General features: G+C 39.8%; 1 protein-coding gene across 2 annotated transcripts in view; it reads right to left on the reverse strand.

Moving 5' to 3' along the window:
* The window catches only part of Dpy19l1 (dpy-19 like C-mannosyltransferase 1), a 95,855-nt gene that overhangs the window by 19,202 nt on the left and 58,668 nt on the right, over positions 1-17,985 (reverse strand). For both annotated transcript variants that reach the window (XM_052754984.1, XM_052754978.1), the window contains 4 exons: positions 17,401-17,478; positions 7,784-7,870; positions 6,009-6,068; positions 5,482-5,562 (listed from right to left, as the gene is read on the reverse strand). In XM_052754984.1, the coding sequence (XP_052610944.1) occupies positions 5,482-5,562; positions 6,009-6,068; positions 7,784-7,870; positions 17,401-17,478 (306 nt within the window). The remainder of the gene's footprint in view (positions 1-5,481; positions 5,563-6,008; positions 6,069-7,783; positions 7,871-17,400; positions 17,479-17,985) is intronic.

Raw genomic sequence — 17,985 nt, forward strand, 5'->3', positions numbered from 1 at the left:
TCAAGGTAGCAGACATGGGAGAAAAGGCGCCTCTGACTGACGGCCAACAAGGGCATGCGTGCAGTCACATTCGCCTCCTGCACTTTATAGAGAGAAAAGGAAGGCTTGAAGACATCAGACATTCACCAAACTTTCAAAGCCTAGGAAAAGAGGCAATTTTGCCGAAGACCCCCACAGCACAGGAGCTGGTGAGAGGGGAGTAGAAGGGTGTGGGAACATGATGAAACACGAGCTGCCAGAAAGAAGAGAAAATGAAGCAAAACTTCCTAGCAAAAGGCAATTGCCATATACACAAAGAGTTTAAATTATCTAATTAAAGGGCAGATGCTTAAACTGACTTAAGGGAACAAATACAATATTATGTTGTCTACCAAAGATAGGTTAACACCAAAGCATAAAAGAAAATAAACAGCGTAAGTTTGAAACAAAAACCTAGGGTGGTAACCGAGGCATTTCATAGAATTAAGTTCAAAGGCCAGAGAGATTCAGGCAAAGGGACATGCCATGCAAACTGATGAACAGAGTGTACTCCCAGAACCATAGTGGGAAGAAAGAACTCCCTCCACATCCCTCCCAAAACACACACACACACATACACACACACACATACACACACACACACACACACACACACACACACACACACACACACACACTACAAAATTCAAGATAAAAAACACATAGGGATTCAGGAAAACTTGAAAAGCGAAAAGACAATACTTTGCTGAGAAATGAGTAGCAAGACAAAAGGACACACGCCTGTATGTGGACTACCAAATGTATGTCTATGAAATTGACAGCTGTAGGAGAAATAGGCAAGCTGACGGTATTCACTGGAAGTGTTAAGCATTATTCCAGGAGCAAGAGAAGATAAAATTTAACATAAATCAGCACAATATAATTAATTAGTCCATAAATAAAGACTATAAACTTTATAGGAAGAACACACACATTTTCCTTAAGCACAGTAAAAAAAATTAAGTGTTTATATATAGCATGTCATAACAGTATGTTGAAAATTCATATAAATTTTTTCTAATCATAAATGCAGTAAAACTAGAAATATCTAGGAATGATCATCAGAGTCTTTTTGACTGGAAACTAAATAGGCCAAAATTTAATAAACCTTTAGATCATGTAAAAAGTCACAAAAAGCAAATTTATAAAGTATACAAAAAGCACTACTTACAGGAATAATTAAGACAAATTTACCAGAAAATAAGAATGGCAAAAGCAAAAGAGCCCCACATTTTCCTACATGCTTGATCTTGCAAACGGATTCTACAAAAACGACTCTCAAAAGAAGGGTGGTTAAAAACGGTGTGGGAGAGGACAGAGTGGGGAGGGGTGGCCAGAGGACACACAGCTGCAGGTAGGAAGGAGGAACTCAGCAGGGACTGCACATCAGGTGACTGTCACTAGTGACCCCTTTGCATGCCACTGCAAAGTGCAGAGAATGGATGTGAAGAGCTCCAGCCACGAAACAACCAATTTATCTGAGGAAAGGCTGCTTTTCAGGCCTCCACAGTGTACCAACACTTCCCCACACGATGCTATACATGGTATACACGTAGAATGTCAAGTTAGAGAAGTTGAAAATTTAATTGTTTAATAAGAAAAGACCATTTCCCATATACATATATTCATACATACATATACATAAATACACACACACACACACACACACACACACACACACACACACATATAAACTTGCACATGCAATTCTAAAAGCATGCTCCACTCAGTAGCACACAGGGAACAGGCAAAGTGGCCCTGAGGACACCTGTCAAAGCTCCAGCCAGATGGCTAAGTTCCCAAAAAAGTCGAGTTTGTACTGAAAACCTCCTCACACAGAAAATCCTTAACACTGTAGGCTTCAGTGTTGCTGTCTGCCTACATCTAAGAGGGAAATGCAGTTCTACTCAAATGCTCTCTGAAAGTAGGAGACTGAACCCATCTTCAAAAATGTGGGAAGCTACCACTATCCTGAAGACAAAATCATTACAAGAAGAAAACTATGACTAATACCTATCACGATTAAAGGCAATATTCTTAAAACACTAGACAGCCAAACTCAGCACTATTAAGAAAGAACAGTGCTATGGAATCATCTTTTTGTATACTGTGAAGATGTATGTTTCTTTGCCAAAGCACCTTCTGATTAGTTTAATAAAAGAGCTGACTGGCAGGTAGCTAGGCAGGACAGCCAGACAGAGGATGCTGGGAGGAAGAAGGGTGGAGTCTCAGGAGTCGAGAGGAGATGCAGAGCGAGCAGGATGGAAAGTACATACATGAAGTCACAAGCAGCACACAGATGGAGAGAAACGGGTTAATTTAAGTTATCAGAGCTAGCTAACAACAAGCCTAAGCTAACGGTCGAGCATTTATAGTTAATAATAAGTCTGAGTGGTTATTTGGGAGCGGTTGCCAAGACACAGAGAAACTCCGTCTACAGAACACAATGAGCAAATGAGATTTGCTTCAGGAGCACAACACTGGGTCCATGTGAGATGTCAGTGAATGTGGGAGCTTGTAGATATGGAAGAGAGAGTCAGAAACTCCCTCCCCCAAGACAACTATAACATGACAGAAGTGTCACAAACAACCATGTCACAGTCTTCTAATCTAACAACCACCAAGTTGTATTTTCTGATAAAAATGAACTTTGGTTGAAGAAATGGGAGTGTGTGGCTGTCCCAACCACCATCAACACCACTATGGATTCTTTAGTTTGCCGGGTCAATGGCATGGTCTCTGTGAGCGTGGTGGGCCCAATTTTGAAAACTTGATTTGGAGCAAATTAGAAACAAACATCTGTGCTGTCTTCAGCAACAGCAGGAAATGAAAGATAAAAGCCTTCCCGCCAGAACCACCGCTTCAATCCCAGTGACGTCAACAGAAGATGGGCAGACTAGCTGTCAAAGCTACAGTGAGAAGCTAGAGACGAGACAACCATCTAAGGGATGGGGGGGGGGAGGTTATAACCCTGGAGGACTGGGAAGTGTACACATGTACAAGAGGATCCAAGAGAGTCCAAGCATTCCACAAGCCCACAGATGATGGGGCAGAAGGCGGTGTGGACCTTCAGGGAGCAAGCAAAGGGGCATGGAAGGCAGGAAAGATGTGATTTTATCAATATTTATTAAAGAATATTGATTGGCTTCTCAGAAATAATAAAGGACAGAAGTTTTAAAGAAACTACAGTCAACAAACAATTCTTTAAACAGCAAAATGAGAAAAAAAAAACAACAACCAACCAAGACTAAACACTGGAACAGAAACAAAACCCGACAGAACCCACTGCTAAGAGACCTGGCTTATGAAAAATTAGAAAATTGAGTCCTATGGGTAAGTCCTATGAGTAAACAAGCCTCCTCAAGCACAAGAAGAAAAGGCAATAAAAATGGCAGAAAATGCTGATAAATACAAAAGGCGATATAACCCCCCTTGTTCTTTTTCTCTTCGTTTAAGATAGAAGAGTGCATGAAGCAATAATGAGAACCTGTGCTGCGGGCACTAACACACCGATGGCCAATGTATGACAGTAACGGCCCAAAGGGAGAGGAGCAGACTCTAAGGAGAGGTACTATAGATTCCACCTGAATTAAGCCAGCAGGCGCCTAAGTGGATTGTTTTAAACTAAGATATGTACTGCAATCTCTCGAATCACCATTCAAAATTAACTAATGAGTTATTCACACCTCAGCGCACGGCAGCACTATCTGCCAACCGAGCAACCTAAGTACCATCAATGAATCCACAAAGACGAAAATGGTGTGCATGCTTGTGTACACAATCAATTACAGCAGTAACAACCATGACAACACCAACTAATGCTTAATGACCCCATGCTACCCTCAGTAAGTTCCTCAATTCAGGTAAACTACAAGATCTCACAGGTGAGACGTGGCCTTTCCAAGCTAACTGTAAAACTCTGCTGAAAAAGCCTTTCCTGTGAAGTACAAGTGTTTTGTTGTTGTTGTTTGTTTCTGGTTTTGTTTTGAATTCATCACTGATGAAATGAGGCCCACATAAAACTTGCAAGTGGGAATCCTCGAACCCTAACAGTATAAGCTCCTCAGACTCGAGAGAAGTGACAGGTGCAGGGACAGGCCCAGGCTCCTCCAGAAGGACAATGAGCGGAGAAGGGGAGGCACAGCCCTTCCCAGGGCGGAGTGGTTGGCACTTGCTTCTTCAGCAACAGCGCGTTCAGAACGCAGGAGCCACTGCTGTTCCTCATGTTACAGTGTAGAGACATTCGCCACGCTCATGTCATCTCCGGGGTGGAAATCTGTATTGACTGTACTTTTCAGTCGTTTCACTTCACTAGGACATAAGGCTACACCAGAAATGTCACCAGTGGCTTCAGTCTGAATCACTGCCTTAATTGGTTTGTCTCCCAACAGAAAGGAAATGAGAGTCCACATACCTGAGACTGGAGCTATTTTATCCAACTTCTTCCTACATTCTGCATCCAGCTCCATTACCCTTTGCCTCTCCGGTCCATTCCTGATTCTCCTCCTGTGGGCTCCTGTAGCATCCTGAACTTACTACTCCTGCTTGCTACAGCCTTCATTATCTTTATTATTATAACTGCTGGGAGGCCCCTCCCTAACTTAGAATGTGCTAATCACAACATCAAAATAAAGTAAGCAAAGTGAAGCCAGGGGATGGCTTGAGGGGGGTATTAGCACTCACGGCCAAAGCACAAGACTACCTGCCTATAAGCCCAGTGTTGTCAAGGGTGAGACAGGAGGATTACTGGGGCTTGCTGACCCCCAGACTAGCTCCAGGTTCATGGGAGACCTTGCCTCAAGACAGTAAGGTAGAGATGGTAGAACAGAATACCTTGTGTCCAATTCTGCTCACTCATAGGCACCCACACAAGCACCATGAAAATACACACACACACACACACACACACACACACACACACACACATAAATAAAGCAACTATTCATAAGAAGAATCCTTAAGATAATAAATCAGAAACATTTTATCATTTTATTCTCTGTCCTAGCCAAACAAAACAAAATCTCTGAAGTCTAACATGGCTCCACCTGAATAATGACATCTAAACATCCCATACTGACCACAGAGACAATGGGGAGGGCAGATCTCTATCCATGACGTTGAGGACACTGTCTCATTGGTTTTAAAAGGAGACCATGAAAAAGTCAGAAAATGGCTAGGCAGACTTTAAATGTTAGGCCTTAGTGTCCAGAGTTCCTGTTTTATATCTTCTACATCTCTGTGACATAGAAATATACTAAAAGGGGGCTGTGTTAATTCTGGAGATTAAAACTATATACATAGTCACATTTTTGTGATTTTCTTTCTTGCGTTAAAGAGGGAAAATAATATTTACTTCACTTTGGAATCTGGCTTAAGTAATGATACTCTAATAATTCCATTAATTTATTCCCTGCCTATTGGATCCTTTTCAAGTCTTTCAATTTTAAGCAAGAATACACTTACATCATCTGCAATGCCGAAGATTCTGGAAGTCAAATACTTGAGTGTAACAGTTCCACATAACCAACAACACCCTTGGATAACCTACAAAAGAAGAATAAATAAACAACGTTGCTTCCACCTTCTGTAGCCTGGTAAAGTGAACAGAACAAATACTTTTATTCCCATGTTAGCAATATTTTAATCTCCGAGGGAAAATGCCTTTTAACAGCATGTTGCTCCAAAACCAAGGGTTATTATAACTAAAAATAAAACTGAGAACATATGACCTCTCTAGCAAAATGTATTTATGTCTTATCAGAGATGTAAACAAGAACTGCAGCCTGCCTCCTACAGTGGAGTGGTTACACATGGCTGCTCCTCACCTACCTAATGAAAAGGACAGTTTGCACATTCAAACACAGCCCTCATATTTATTACAAAGCCATTGGGCCGCTGCACTGTGTGTATAATTCCTTTAAAAGTAAAGCACAAAACCAATGCTATATTTTAGAGAAGAGAAAAAAAAAACCATGTAGGTTTATTCTTACCCATAAACTAAGTTCAGATACATTCATTTTTAGGAACTGTGGTTTCACTGCCAGCATACCCTGCATAGGAAAACAAAAGAAAGCTCCGGCGTTCAGGTAACAATTATTCTGGATAACTGAGACTTTGAAGAATATAAAATCCAGCACATATTGATTATTAATTAAATCTGTTTTTTGCCATTTTCATGCATGTATAAACTATATCCTAATTACTCTACCATCCTATCTCTCCCAGTCCCCATCCCTTCTCCCTACAAATTTCTTTCCCACATTCATGTCCTTTGCTTTGTTTTGTGGATTTTTCACAATTATCACCCCACATCCATTTACAAAATTAGTGATTTCAAAGCATACCTTAAAAAAATCCACAGTAAAAAAAAATATATTGTCAGTGTGTTTGTAAAATTGAAAAGAAAATCACTATATAAAAGATTCATTCTCTGTTTTATCTATCTGGTTTACCTATGAATCAAGAGGTATGCAACAATTTCAGAAATTTAAATAGCTCATAAAAGCGCAAGATTTCCTTTAAGCTTAAAATTCCTGACTTATGTGAAGTTATACATGAGATTTTATTGTCCTAACAAGATATTTCTATGTTAAATCAAGTCTGTCCCGGTACATGAATCCTAAACCATATTACCTCCAGAGAGAAAAACAGACTTCAAACATGTCAAAAATATCTTAGAGAATTTGTCAATCCCAAGGCACAGCAGCAGCAACTCTCAGGTTAGGATTGCAAACAGCATCACCACAAGCCCATGGCTATGGCTAATTATACTTCACCTACAGAGTAATAAATAATGCATCAGCTACAGGTGGTGCCTCAGGCTGGAAAAAGCACGTCTTGGAAATGGGTATTTTAAACTAGTTATCTGTGAGGCAGGAATGTAAGGCTCTGCAAATTTATTAATGGGTTCTGGAAATCAAGTGACTCAAACGATGACTACTCAAAAGGTAGGGAGCACTCCAATGGGGAAGTGTGATGTGTGTGTCGTCATAAAGAGGCTCAGCGGAAGTGCACGGCCCACAGGTGGAAGAACTTTGCTTTGTAAACACTGTAATTCTAAAGCCCATGAATCAAAGTCTTTACCTAGACGTACATGGAAGTCTACATTGAAGACAACTTTTTTTTTTTTTTTTTTTTTTTTGGTTTTTCGAGACAGGGTTTCTCTGTGTAGCTTTGCGCCTCTCCTGGAACTCACTTGGTAGCCCAGGCTGGCCTCGAACTCACAGAGATCCGCCTGGCTCTGCCTCCCGAGTGCTGGGATTAAAGGCGTGCGCCACCACCGCCCGGCTGAAGACAACTTTTATACTTAGACTGAAACTGAAGATGAAAAGAAAATGTAGGGAGCACAGAAACCTCCCGCAATGAACCCAAGGTGCAAGGGAAGCAGAGAGGGAAAGCAACCCCGGGACGTAGGGGCGTGGCTCTGAGCTTTCCAATAGTGACGTCACTGCGTCTTACTTTCTCTGCTATCGTACTGAGAACTTCACTGCTCCGTAGGGTAGAGACAGAGTTGATACACACTTTATATGACCCTGCAGAAGCTACTCACACATCCCAAGCCAGTGATAAAGAAGTTGACTCTATTTGTTTCAAAAACAGGCAGGCAGATTAACTGAACATAGTAATTTATCAATTAAAAAACAGAAACATGAAGCTTGGAAGACATGCTGAGGGGATATGGGGAATATCTGAGATCATACTTCATTGTATACATGCATAAACTTCTCAAAAATAGTTTAAAAAAAACAGCCAAAGGAATACTTACCCAAATAATTACCAAAGAGGATGCATAGTAAGATGTTAGTAACATCGAGTTCCCAAACATCAACACAAAACAAAGCACAAGAGAAATCTGTAAAAACCCAAAAGAAATGCAATCAGTGCACATAGACACATAGGAAGAATGTGGACTTTCATTTTCCAATTGTATATGCCCGTGATGGATGGATTTAAAGTACTCCAACGGACTACCAGGCAAAACTCAGCTCACTCTACATCCCAAGCCCCACACTCCAAGACAGCCATCCCCAGCCATTTCCTGTGCACCCTCCCAGATACCAGCATTTGAAATTCTAGTTTATATTTCATTCATAAGCCACAAGTGGCCACTGAAAAGCATGTCCCACGCACTGTACAGATGAGCCACAGCTTATTTAAACTGTCCTGAGTACTGCCCAACACTTAAGTGCCTTCTGGTTCTTCCCCATTTTCCTCTTTCTCGGCCCAAATGACAAGGCCCTTTGGATGCATCTTACACACTGGTCAATAAACTCATGTAGATAAACCACCTCAACAAAGCTGATAGAGCCATTTCAAAAACAAAAGACAAAATACTGACAAACTGCTATACAAATAGATGTGACAGTTTTCTCCCCACAAACTGGATGAGCGTTTCTGTTGGCACACACTCTGACTCACATTGCACATACTTCTTCAAACATTCTAGTATACCTGGGCAAATGCTCCATCCATCACTGCCTCCCCTTTGCTGCTGTAACGGCACAGGAGACAGTGCCTGCCATAGGCCACACATGCAGGATGAGTGGGAACTGCTTATTTCTACTCTGTGTTTTTTCTGTGAGCTTAGCGGTTTTCCTTCAGGCTCTAGTTGGTGCCAAAGGACAAAGCTCCTTATGGAACAAACACACGACAAGGCTTCCCCAGTTCATTTTTCCTTTGTCCTATTTTTGTATTATGGTTACTGCTTAAATGTTTATGTTAGTCATATTTACCATTCACCTCCTTATCATTTAAAAAGCTTTTAAGAATGAAAAGCCCATATTTTATTCTAGAAGTTTCACCTTTTCTTTGATATATTTCCATTTGCATGTAGATTTCATTTCAAAATATGTATTTATATTTTTGAAAAACCAATCAATGTAATACATTACAACTTGAGAATAAAAGGTACAATTGTTTCAATGGATACAGGAAGGTATTCGGCAGATTTCAACATTATCTACTTACAATACACTGAATCAACTGGGGACAGACGGCTGAATCTACCTTTTCATATTAGAGGCCATCTATGAAGCCAACAGTGAGAAACTGAAATCTCTCCCTCAAGGGCCAGTAACATGGGCCATTACAAACTTGAGTCACTTAGATGGGAAAGAAGACATCAAAGGCAAAATGGAGATGAAAGAGTAAAATGTCTGTTCACAGATACAATTTCATAGGAAGAAAAGCCTAAAGGTGGGATAACAACTGTTAAAAGTTCAGCAAAGTAACCGAACGTAAAGTTACACATAAAAAATCCACACACTAACAAGAAACAATCTGAGAGAAATCTAGAAAACAAACCCTTTTGCCAATAGCATCAGGTGGTTAGCTTAATTGTGGAGACACAATACTTAGAAAACTATAAACTGACACTGAAAGAATAAAGCCATGAATAATGGCAAGGCAGCTCATGTTTATTGTTGGAATGCTGTTAACGTGCCATGAACATGCCGGCATCCACAGATTCAGTACAGTATCGAGAAAACCCAACACCTTTTGCAGAAAACAAAATTGACGTAGGATCTAAAGGGCACAGGGCAGAGAAAACAACAGAGAAAAAGAACAGCGGACAGACTAAGACTCTGGTTTCAAAGGGTGATATGAAACCAAAGTACAAAGAACGCTGTAAGGCAGGAATAAAGTCAAAGAATAGACCAATGACCTTCAACTCCATCCAGACACAAGCCCTCTAATGAATGAACCAATGATTTTTGACAAGAATTCCAACATCAGACAATGGAAACGAGACAACCTTTTCAAGAAACAGTGCTTAGGAAACTAGATACTCCCATGAACATGGACTGTTATCTAGTGCCATTCACAGTAATTAGCTCAAAACAGATTGAACCTCTAAAGGTAAGAGCTGGAATGGTAAAGCCGTCAAACTTCCAATAACTTGATTTCATAATATTTCCTTGGGTGTGACACTAAGAGCATAGAAAACAGGAAAAAATGGTTGAACTGGAATATCCAAAAATTAATGGTCATCAAAGGATAAAGGACAGTAGAGTCAAAAGTCAACTTACAGATGTAGTCATAATCATAATTATGCATAACTCCTAAAACTCAACACAAAAAACTTCTTTCAAAAATGAACGAATAACTTGAAATGACACCTCTTCAAAGATACAGAAATTACTAAGAACCAAATAACAAAATGCTTACTATAACCATCAAAGAAATGTAAATTAAGAGACTCCACAAGGAGAGGTGCACATGGAGAGCTTAGAAGTTGTCACTGGGTCTTAGCAACAGGAAGACCAGTAACCAACTGACAACTGTCTGTGCAGAGAATGGAGGTCACAGAGAAAGCTGCCTCAGAACGGAAGAGACGGGCGGGTGCACCTCAGCTCCCAGGAGCACAAACCCCCGTGGAAGCAATCCCAGACAGGGAGACCTGTACAGAGTGATGGCAGCTGCTGTGGGCCCAGTGGGAAGGGGAGCTTACAATTCAGTCATTTTTTTCCTCTCAGAGCAAAAAGCACAGAGGAAAATCCTTCTATACTCCCAGCAGGAGGAGAAACTAGTACTGTTATGAAATATGCCAGAGCATCCTGTTCTTAGGAAGAAATTACACCAGCTTTCTACACTCTCTTCTGGAAGATGGGAGCTGAGAAAACTCTTCTTAACCCCTTCTAGAGCACAAGATTACTCTCATTCTAACTCAGACAATGACATTACAATAAAACTACTGCCAGGTGCAAAAAAAAGATGCAAAAAAGTACAAAATATCAGCAAATCAAATTGGACAATGGATAAAAAGACACACACTACAACCAAGTGGATGTACCCTGGGCAGTAGCATTCAGCATTTGAAAGCCAATTTGTCTGTAACATCCACAGCCTGAAGAATAAAACAGGTAAAGAAAAATTACCTGACCAAGTTCAACATGCATTCAAGGTTTAAAGGAAAAAATCTGCAGCAAACTGGGAATAACAAAGAAAATCCCTAAACTCAACAAAGAAGATTTACAAAAGTTCATGTGTGTACATCAGCGTTAATATAGGGTGATGAAGCTTTCTGGCCAAGATCAGGAGCCAGGCTATACATTCTCCCTATACTGCCTCTCAAAAAGCCCACATCTTACAGTGAGGAAGGATGTGAAGGCTAGAAGGAAGAAATCAGGTATCTTTGCAAGTAACATGGCGATTTGTAAAGAGTATCATCGCAAACAACACAACCAACAACACCGGAGTTAACAAGGAAGTGCATCAAGATGAGAAGCAGGTTACTGTCCCAAGGCAACTAGGTTCCACTGTAGCGGCAAGAGTCTGAGATTAATAACACACTGCCATTTAAGCTAGCACCTGAAAAGACGAACTATATAAAAAATGTGCACAAGATCTCTAGACACAAGTTTACATACACAAACACATACAAACAAATACTTAAACTTAAATAAATAAATGAATATATATGAGCTGGAAAGATGGCTCTGTTGTTAAAAGTACTAGCTGCTCTTGCTAAGGATTCAGGCTCGGATCCCAGCACCCACATGGCAGCTCACAACCTTCTGTACCTCTAGTTCTAAGTGATCCAATGCCTTCTTCTGATTTCTGCAGGCACCAGGCACACATGTGATGGAGACATACACACAGGCAAAACATATACAGTTCTATGTAGAGAAAACAATGCAGTACTGGTTAAGAGTATTCAAATAGGTAAATAAATAAATCTTTAAAATTAAAAATTCCAACTCCAAGAAAGTCAATGCCAAGATCACTGCAAGCATAGACTAAGGGAAAAGTATCTGTAAAAGGTACATCTGAGCTGGGGCTGCAGCTGGGCTTCTGACAGAGAGCTTGACTAACATGTATAAGGCTCTTGGTTCAATCCCCAGTACCCAGCTTTAGAAAGAAGAGAAAAGCACCATCTGTTAAAGGATTGTTATCCAAAATAATACAAAAATTAATAAAGAATTATTAAAACTCAGTAATAAGAAAATGAACAACCAAATTCAACAAAAACGGCAAAAGATCTGACAACCAGGACAGCACAGCAGAAACACAGACCAACAATACGGAAGCACGTTCAAGCACATGCAGTGGGGCAAGCAGGACACACGGATCAGAATGGCTGACAAGAGGCTCAGGGGAGGGTGCAGAGATGCAGGGTCCCCTCCCTCCCTCCCTCCCTCCCTCCCTCCCTTCCTTCCTTCTCTCCCTCTCTCTTCTGGTGGGAATGCAAAATGGTGCGGTCACTATGGAAAAGTTTGGCAATTTTCTAAACACTAGATAAACTGTTGCCCTGTGATTCAACAATCACTTTCCTTGATACTTTTCCAAATGAATTTAAAATTTAAATTTACATTAAAGCCTGCAAGCAAATGCTTCAGCAGCTTATTTATACCTACAAAAACTTGGAACTAACCAAAATGTCCCTCAGTAACTAAATAGGTAAACCATGATGCAGCCCAAAAAAAGTCGAAATGTTATTCAGTTATGAAAACATGAGCTACCAGGGCACAGTAGAGTAAACTGAACTGTTTAAGTAAGTGAAAGAAGTGGATCTGCACATGGCTATGGGCTACCTGACTCCAAATGCATGGCATTCTGCACCAGGCCAAACAATGCAAAGACAGCAGTTACCAGGCACACGGGAGGGAGGATTGATGACTTCTAGAACTGATAGAAGTGCAACTGCTCTGCAGGATGCGTCATCATCCATCAGGCCCTGTACAATACACAGTGCCGAGAGTGAGCCCTGATGTAGACCACAGACAGGGTGCTTAGGACATGTCCACGCAGGCTCATCAGCTGTGATGACAGTACCATGCTGGTTCAGGACAACAGCAATTAGGGGTGTCATGCAGAGGACACTTCCTGTTCCACTGTGCCGTAAACCTAAATCTGCTCTACAACATGCAATCTTTTAATTAAAGTAAGAATAAGGAAAATTAAAACATCCTATTCCCATTAGATAGGTTACAGTAACTTTTTAGAGACAGAAAATAGATGTTATTTATTGCGGAGAATATAAAATGGTACCATCACTGTAGAAAACAGTATCACTGTCACTCAAAAAAATAAAAATAGGTTTGCCACTTGATCAATTCTACTCTAAAAACCAGAAAACAAAGAGATGCTCATGTTCACAGAAGCATTTTGCTGTAGTTTAAGTCCAGAAGCAATCCACAGCAGACACCTCACACACATATGAACAACAGGATGTTGGTCATCCACAGAAACAAACAAAACTACAAACTACAAAACTACAACACATGATACAACACAGAATAAACTTGAGACTGCTACGGGCTGCAGGGATATATCATAAGAACTCAGCTGGTTATGGCAAAGCCACTACCTGAAGGGATCAAGGAATTCCTTCAGAGGAAGCCAAATTCCAAGGAGCATTTGGTGCTATTTGGCTTGTTATATATCAGCTGTCTTCTGTTATGAAAATCATGTGTGCCTTCATAGCTTTCCCAACTGATTTTTTCCTAAGAATTGCTAATAATGTGGACTGATCACTATTTGTACATATACATTCAAGGTATTTGGAGAACAACCTCAGCAAAGACTTCCTTCCCTTAGGCCCATCCATTTCTTCTCCTTTTAGCTCTGGAATCAGATATCTCCCTTAGCCACATTCAAGAACTAACAGGAACAACAGTCCAAACCACCACATAATAAGTCTTCTGAATTAAGGTAAATTCCACATGGAGACACCACCTAGGTCAGGTGGACCTTAAGTAATAGCTTCGTACAATTTAGCTCTGACCCTCCTTTTCTTACAGCCTTACTAACTTTATAGACCTCTAATTAACTTTATAGACCTCTAATTCCATACCTAACCACTTCTAGGAATATTTAGATAACCATCTGCGCTAATGGCAGCACGTAGCCAGAATCCCAGTTTCTATCCTCCCTGTAATTATCGTCATTAGCTACATCCTGCCAGAACCATTCTCCTAGACAAAAATATCTTATCTGAGAAACTTCCCAGACTTTCTAAGAACAGACCATCTGTCAGAGAAGGAAAAGATTTACACTGGTAAATAATTGCCCGGGCCTGGTGGATGTGCTAATTAAGCTTAACTTTCTCCTTTCCCAAATCTTACCTCTGGTTCCAGATCTCCCTTTAACTATCACCAGAGGCATCTAGCTTTACACAGGTTACCTAGCGACCAAGCACACTTTCCCCCACCCTACAGGAAAACGGCAGATAGCCTGGACAGATAGGAGTCACAGGAAAAAAGAAGACAGTTTTATTTTCACCCATTGACCTAGCAACTTACAGATTCTTAACATTTTCTACCAATTACTTTTAAGATTATAGTTGAGCACATTCTTAGATATTACCCAAATTTAGTCCTTAGTTAATTCATTTCCCCATTAGTCACTTTCCTTTTGGGTTGCAAATGACAATTTAACAATTACTGCCCCTCTATGTGGTTCTTATCACCCTTCTGTTTGACCCTGGAAGCCTGGCTTTGCACTGCCAAGGGATTACTACTTATAAGTGTATATATACCAGGACTCCCAGGGCATGAAAGGACGGAGAGGAGGACTAGGAAGAACAAATGATTGGACTAAGAGCTTGGTGTACTTAGATTCTTTTCCCAAAAATAATTCTCGCCGTTTGTAGTTTCTCTCCTGAGCCCCTGGGAAGTATAATATTAAAGCTGGTCCTTTAATATTATACAAGATGAGACCATTATGCTAAATTAAAGAAACCAGGGGTAGACATATACTGCACCATGTCACTTACATGACATACAGGATAGTCATTATCAGACATAGAACGTACAATGGTGGTTTCCCTAGACTAAAGAGATGGAGACCACAGAACTTATATGTAAAGCAGATGCAGAGTTTCAATTCTGTACAATGAAGACAGTTCTTGAACTGGACCGTGATGCTAGCAAACCAGTGTGAACATTATGACCACCCAGTCGCACAATTCTAATTGTTCAGAGGGCACATTCTGTTACATGACTTTTACCAAGTAAGACATGGGGAAAGTTCTTTGGGGAAATAATTCTATATATTTTTCTTAATATAACTTTAAGAATCTAGAAATAGGTAAAGTGATAACAGAGGAAAACAGAGGATAATTAGTAAATTACTAAAAGCACGTATCATATTCCCAAGAAAGAAAATAAACAAAATCTTGTCATTTCAATACTTATGGATTTTCAGCTTTCAAAGCTCTCAACCATAGCTGCCTGTGTAACTATGTTACAGCCCAATGAGATGGAACACTTGCCTTTTATTCTGAATTGTACTTCAAAGTAAAAATAAATAAATAAATCAGTTTGGGAAGAAAAATATGTATATTTAAGAAAATAAAAGTAAATAATTCACTTTAAACTTTAGAATTCATAGAGAAGTAAAAACGTTGTACAGTTAGAAATGATGTCTAGCCCCCAAATGAAGGTTGTTTTGTTTGTTTGTTTTAATGTGACTTCACCATAGTACAGCTTGAAGAGGGAATAGCAGCACACAGGATCATCTGGCACAGGAAGAAAGCTTCTCATGAAACTTGTTATTCATTTCTCTTGAAAAGTAGTCAAAGCATGATGACAGCATGCTAAAAAAAGAAGCCACAGAATAGTGGAATGAACCTGGAGTAATTCATGCCACCAACAAAATAAAAACAATGGATTATACTGCTCAGAAGTGAAGAGATCCCATCTCTCTCTAACAGAAGAGAAAATTTGCAAAAAGATTTGAGCAGGAAAGTCTCAGAAATGAAAACAGGGGGTGACTAAACACACCAAAGATGCAGATTCACAGAAAAAAATGTAAACTGTAATTGCACTATACTATTTTATATAACCAGACATTATATTTAAATAAAATGGAGTGTCATGAGCCATTATATACTGCTATTTTAAATACTCTCACCATCTGAAAACTGATTTAGCAGTTGTAAAGTTGAACACGTGAATAATTTAGCATGGAGCATATACAGCACTAGGAAAGGACTCCTCAGAAATGCCTAGCCACACGCCCCAGGAGACATGGTAAGACTACACACCATTACTTGTTAATGAAAGAACAGAACTAGCAGCAAAAACTTCCACATCCTTTAACAAGGAAACAGAGAAATAAACTGTTTTATTAACACAATGGAAAATACACAGCAGTGGACATTTCTGAACTTCAGTAACATGCAAATCCCAGAAACCTGAGAGAAAACTTCAGTCTCAGAAAAAAAGCCATTTACATCAGCCTGAAAAACTAGGTTTCTAGTTCATAAGCACGTTGATTATTTCAAAATATCCATACAGCAAAACAGAAGGAAAGCCACTCAATGACAGCTCAGAGAGGACAGTGGTCACCCCCTGGAGAGGTGAGAGTACTCTATGCCTTGTTAGGATGGTAGCCTCATACTCATTAATATTGTATCTTTATCCATAAGGTTCCTATAAGTGAACATATCAACAGCCCGGAGTGTCAAGTGTAAGAAAAGGAAAGGCAATTGTGGTCCAGTGAAACAACATCAAGGTCACCAGGGGAAGAACACACTCACTGATGTGTAAGAGGAGGGGCAGCAGAGAAGATAAATGCAGCCACATCCACCAGGCTTGAGGCTTCCTCTAGCTGTTCACCAACCTACATCAGTGTCCTCTGTAATATCACTTGCCTGTCTGCTCTCTTCTCTCTGTCCTGCTCCTCCTTCATAGCCTCCATCTACTTCCCTGGCTTTGTGCTCCTTTAAGCCCTACTCTGTTAAGTTTTCATTATTTAGTTTTTAATTGCTTTCTAACATGCATTATATTTCCACTTTTCCCTCTCTACTAGGTCAGAAGCATGAATGTTGAGTGCTCTGCAGCTCTGGTCCTGTGCGTGTCTCACACGCCCAGTGAGTGGATATTCCACTGCACTTGAAGAGGTGGCTCCACCTGCAGACAGTGCACCACTTCATACCCCACTGCACAGGTGCATATGCTGGCACACGGCCAATAAGATAACGAAATCCAAATTAAAACTTTCTTTTTTTTTTTCTTTTAATGCCGAATGCTGTTTATTAAAGGAGGGAGGAGGTCTTAAATACAGGCTTACAGCACAATGGGAGAACCCTGGAGGGCAGAATCTTGCATCTAAGCTGTTAATGCCCATTATGCAGGATACACAGACAAGGAACTTCCCTTAAGCATTCAGGAGTGTGGAACCCGGCAGAGAATTAGCATAGGGAGGATATCAAGGTCAAGGTCAGCAAGTAAGGCAACAGTTACCCAAAACAGGGGCCAGGGCGCTACAGGTCCCCCTTTTACTAAAAAATGAGCTTCTGACTTAGTATCAGTGTTTGAATGATACTTATGGTTATTAAAGAATCATGTTACAACTAGTTTCATAAATAAACAAATGGGACATCAGTCAGGAGTTTATTATGGCCACACTAAGTAGAAAACAAACAAAAAGCATTACCATGTGTATATAAATGATCTTCCGTAATTTACAAATATCAATGTATCCCACAACATACACTGCAAATAATGATGAAATCTGAAATAAAAAAAGAAATTATGTTAAAAATAAAAATCATATATATACATAAAAAAGTCGTCACAAGAATAAAGAAAAGACTACTTTATTATTTCAAATTATCTTTATACAGTGTTTTAGTTTTCTTTCCAGCTGCCAATTTATTATTGAATATGATTGTTAATTGATCTTTCACTCACATAGCTCTCCTAATATGCAACTATGTGAGTATGTACTCTGTGGATTGTCCAAAACAGCACTCATTTTAATATCAGGCTGACTCTACTGTCAACACATACAATTAAAATGTACTCTAGCCAATCAAACACTTGAAAGTGTAATTATAACATGACCACCAAGACATAATTGCAGAAACCACAGTAAACGAAAAAGTAATTAGGTGATATATATTTAGGTAAAAACACATTAAATCTTCCTGTTTGTCACCTCCATTAGCATTATGAATAATTCAGATAAATATCACATGCTAGTTACAAATTTATCAAGTTTTATATTTAAAAGAATAAT

Source organism: Peromyscus californicus, unplaced genomic scaffold (genome assembly GCF_007827085.1).
Source record: "Peromyscus californicus insignis strain IS unplaced genomic scaffold, ASM782708v3 Scaffold_11__1_contigs__length_118956290, whole genome shotgun sequence".
Taxonomy (NCBI): Eukaryota; Metazoa; Chordata; class Mammalia; order Rodentia; family Cricetidae; genus Peromyscus; species Peromyscus californicus.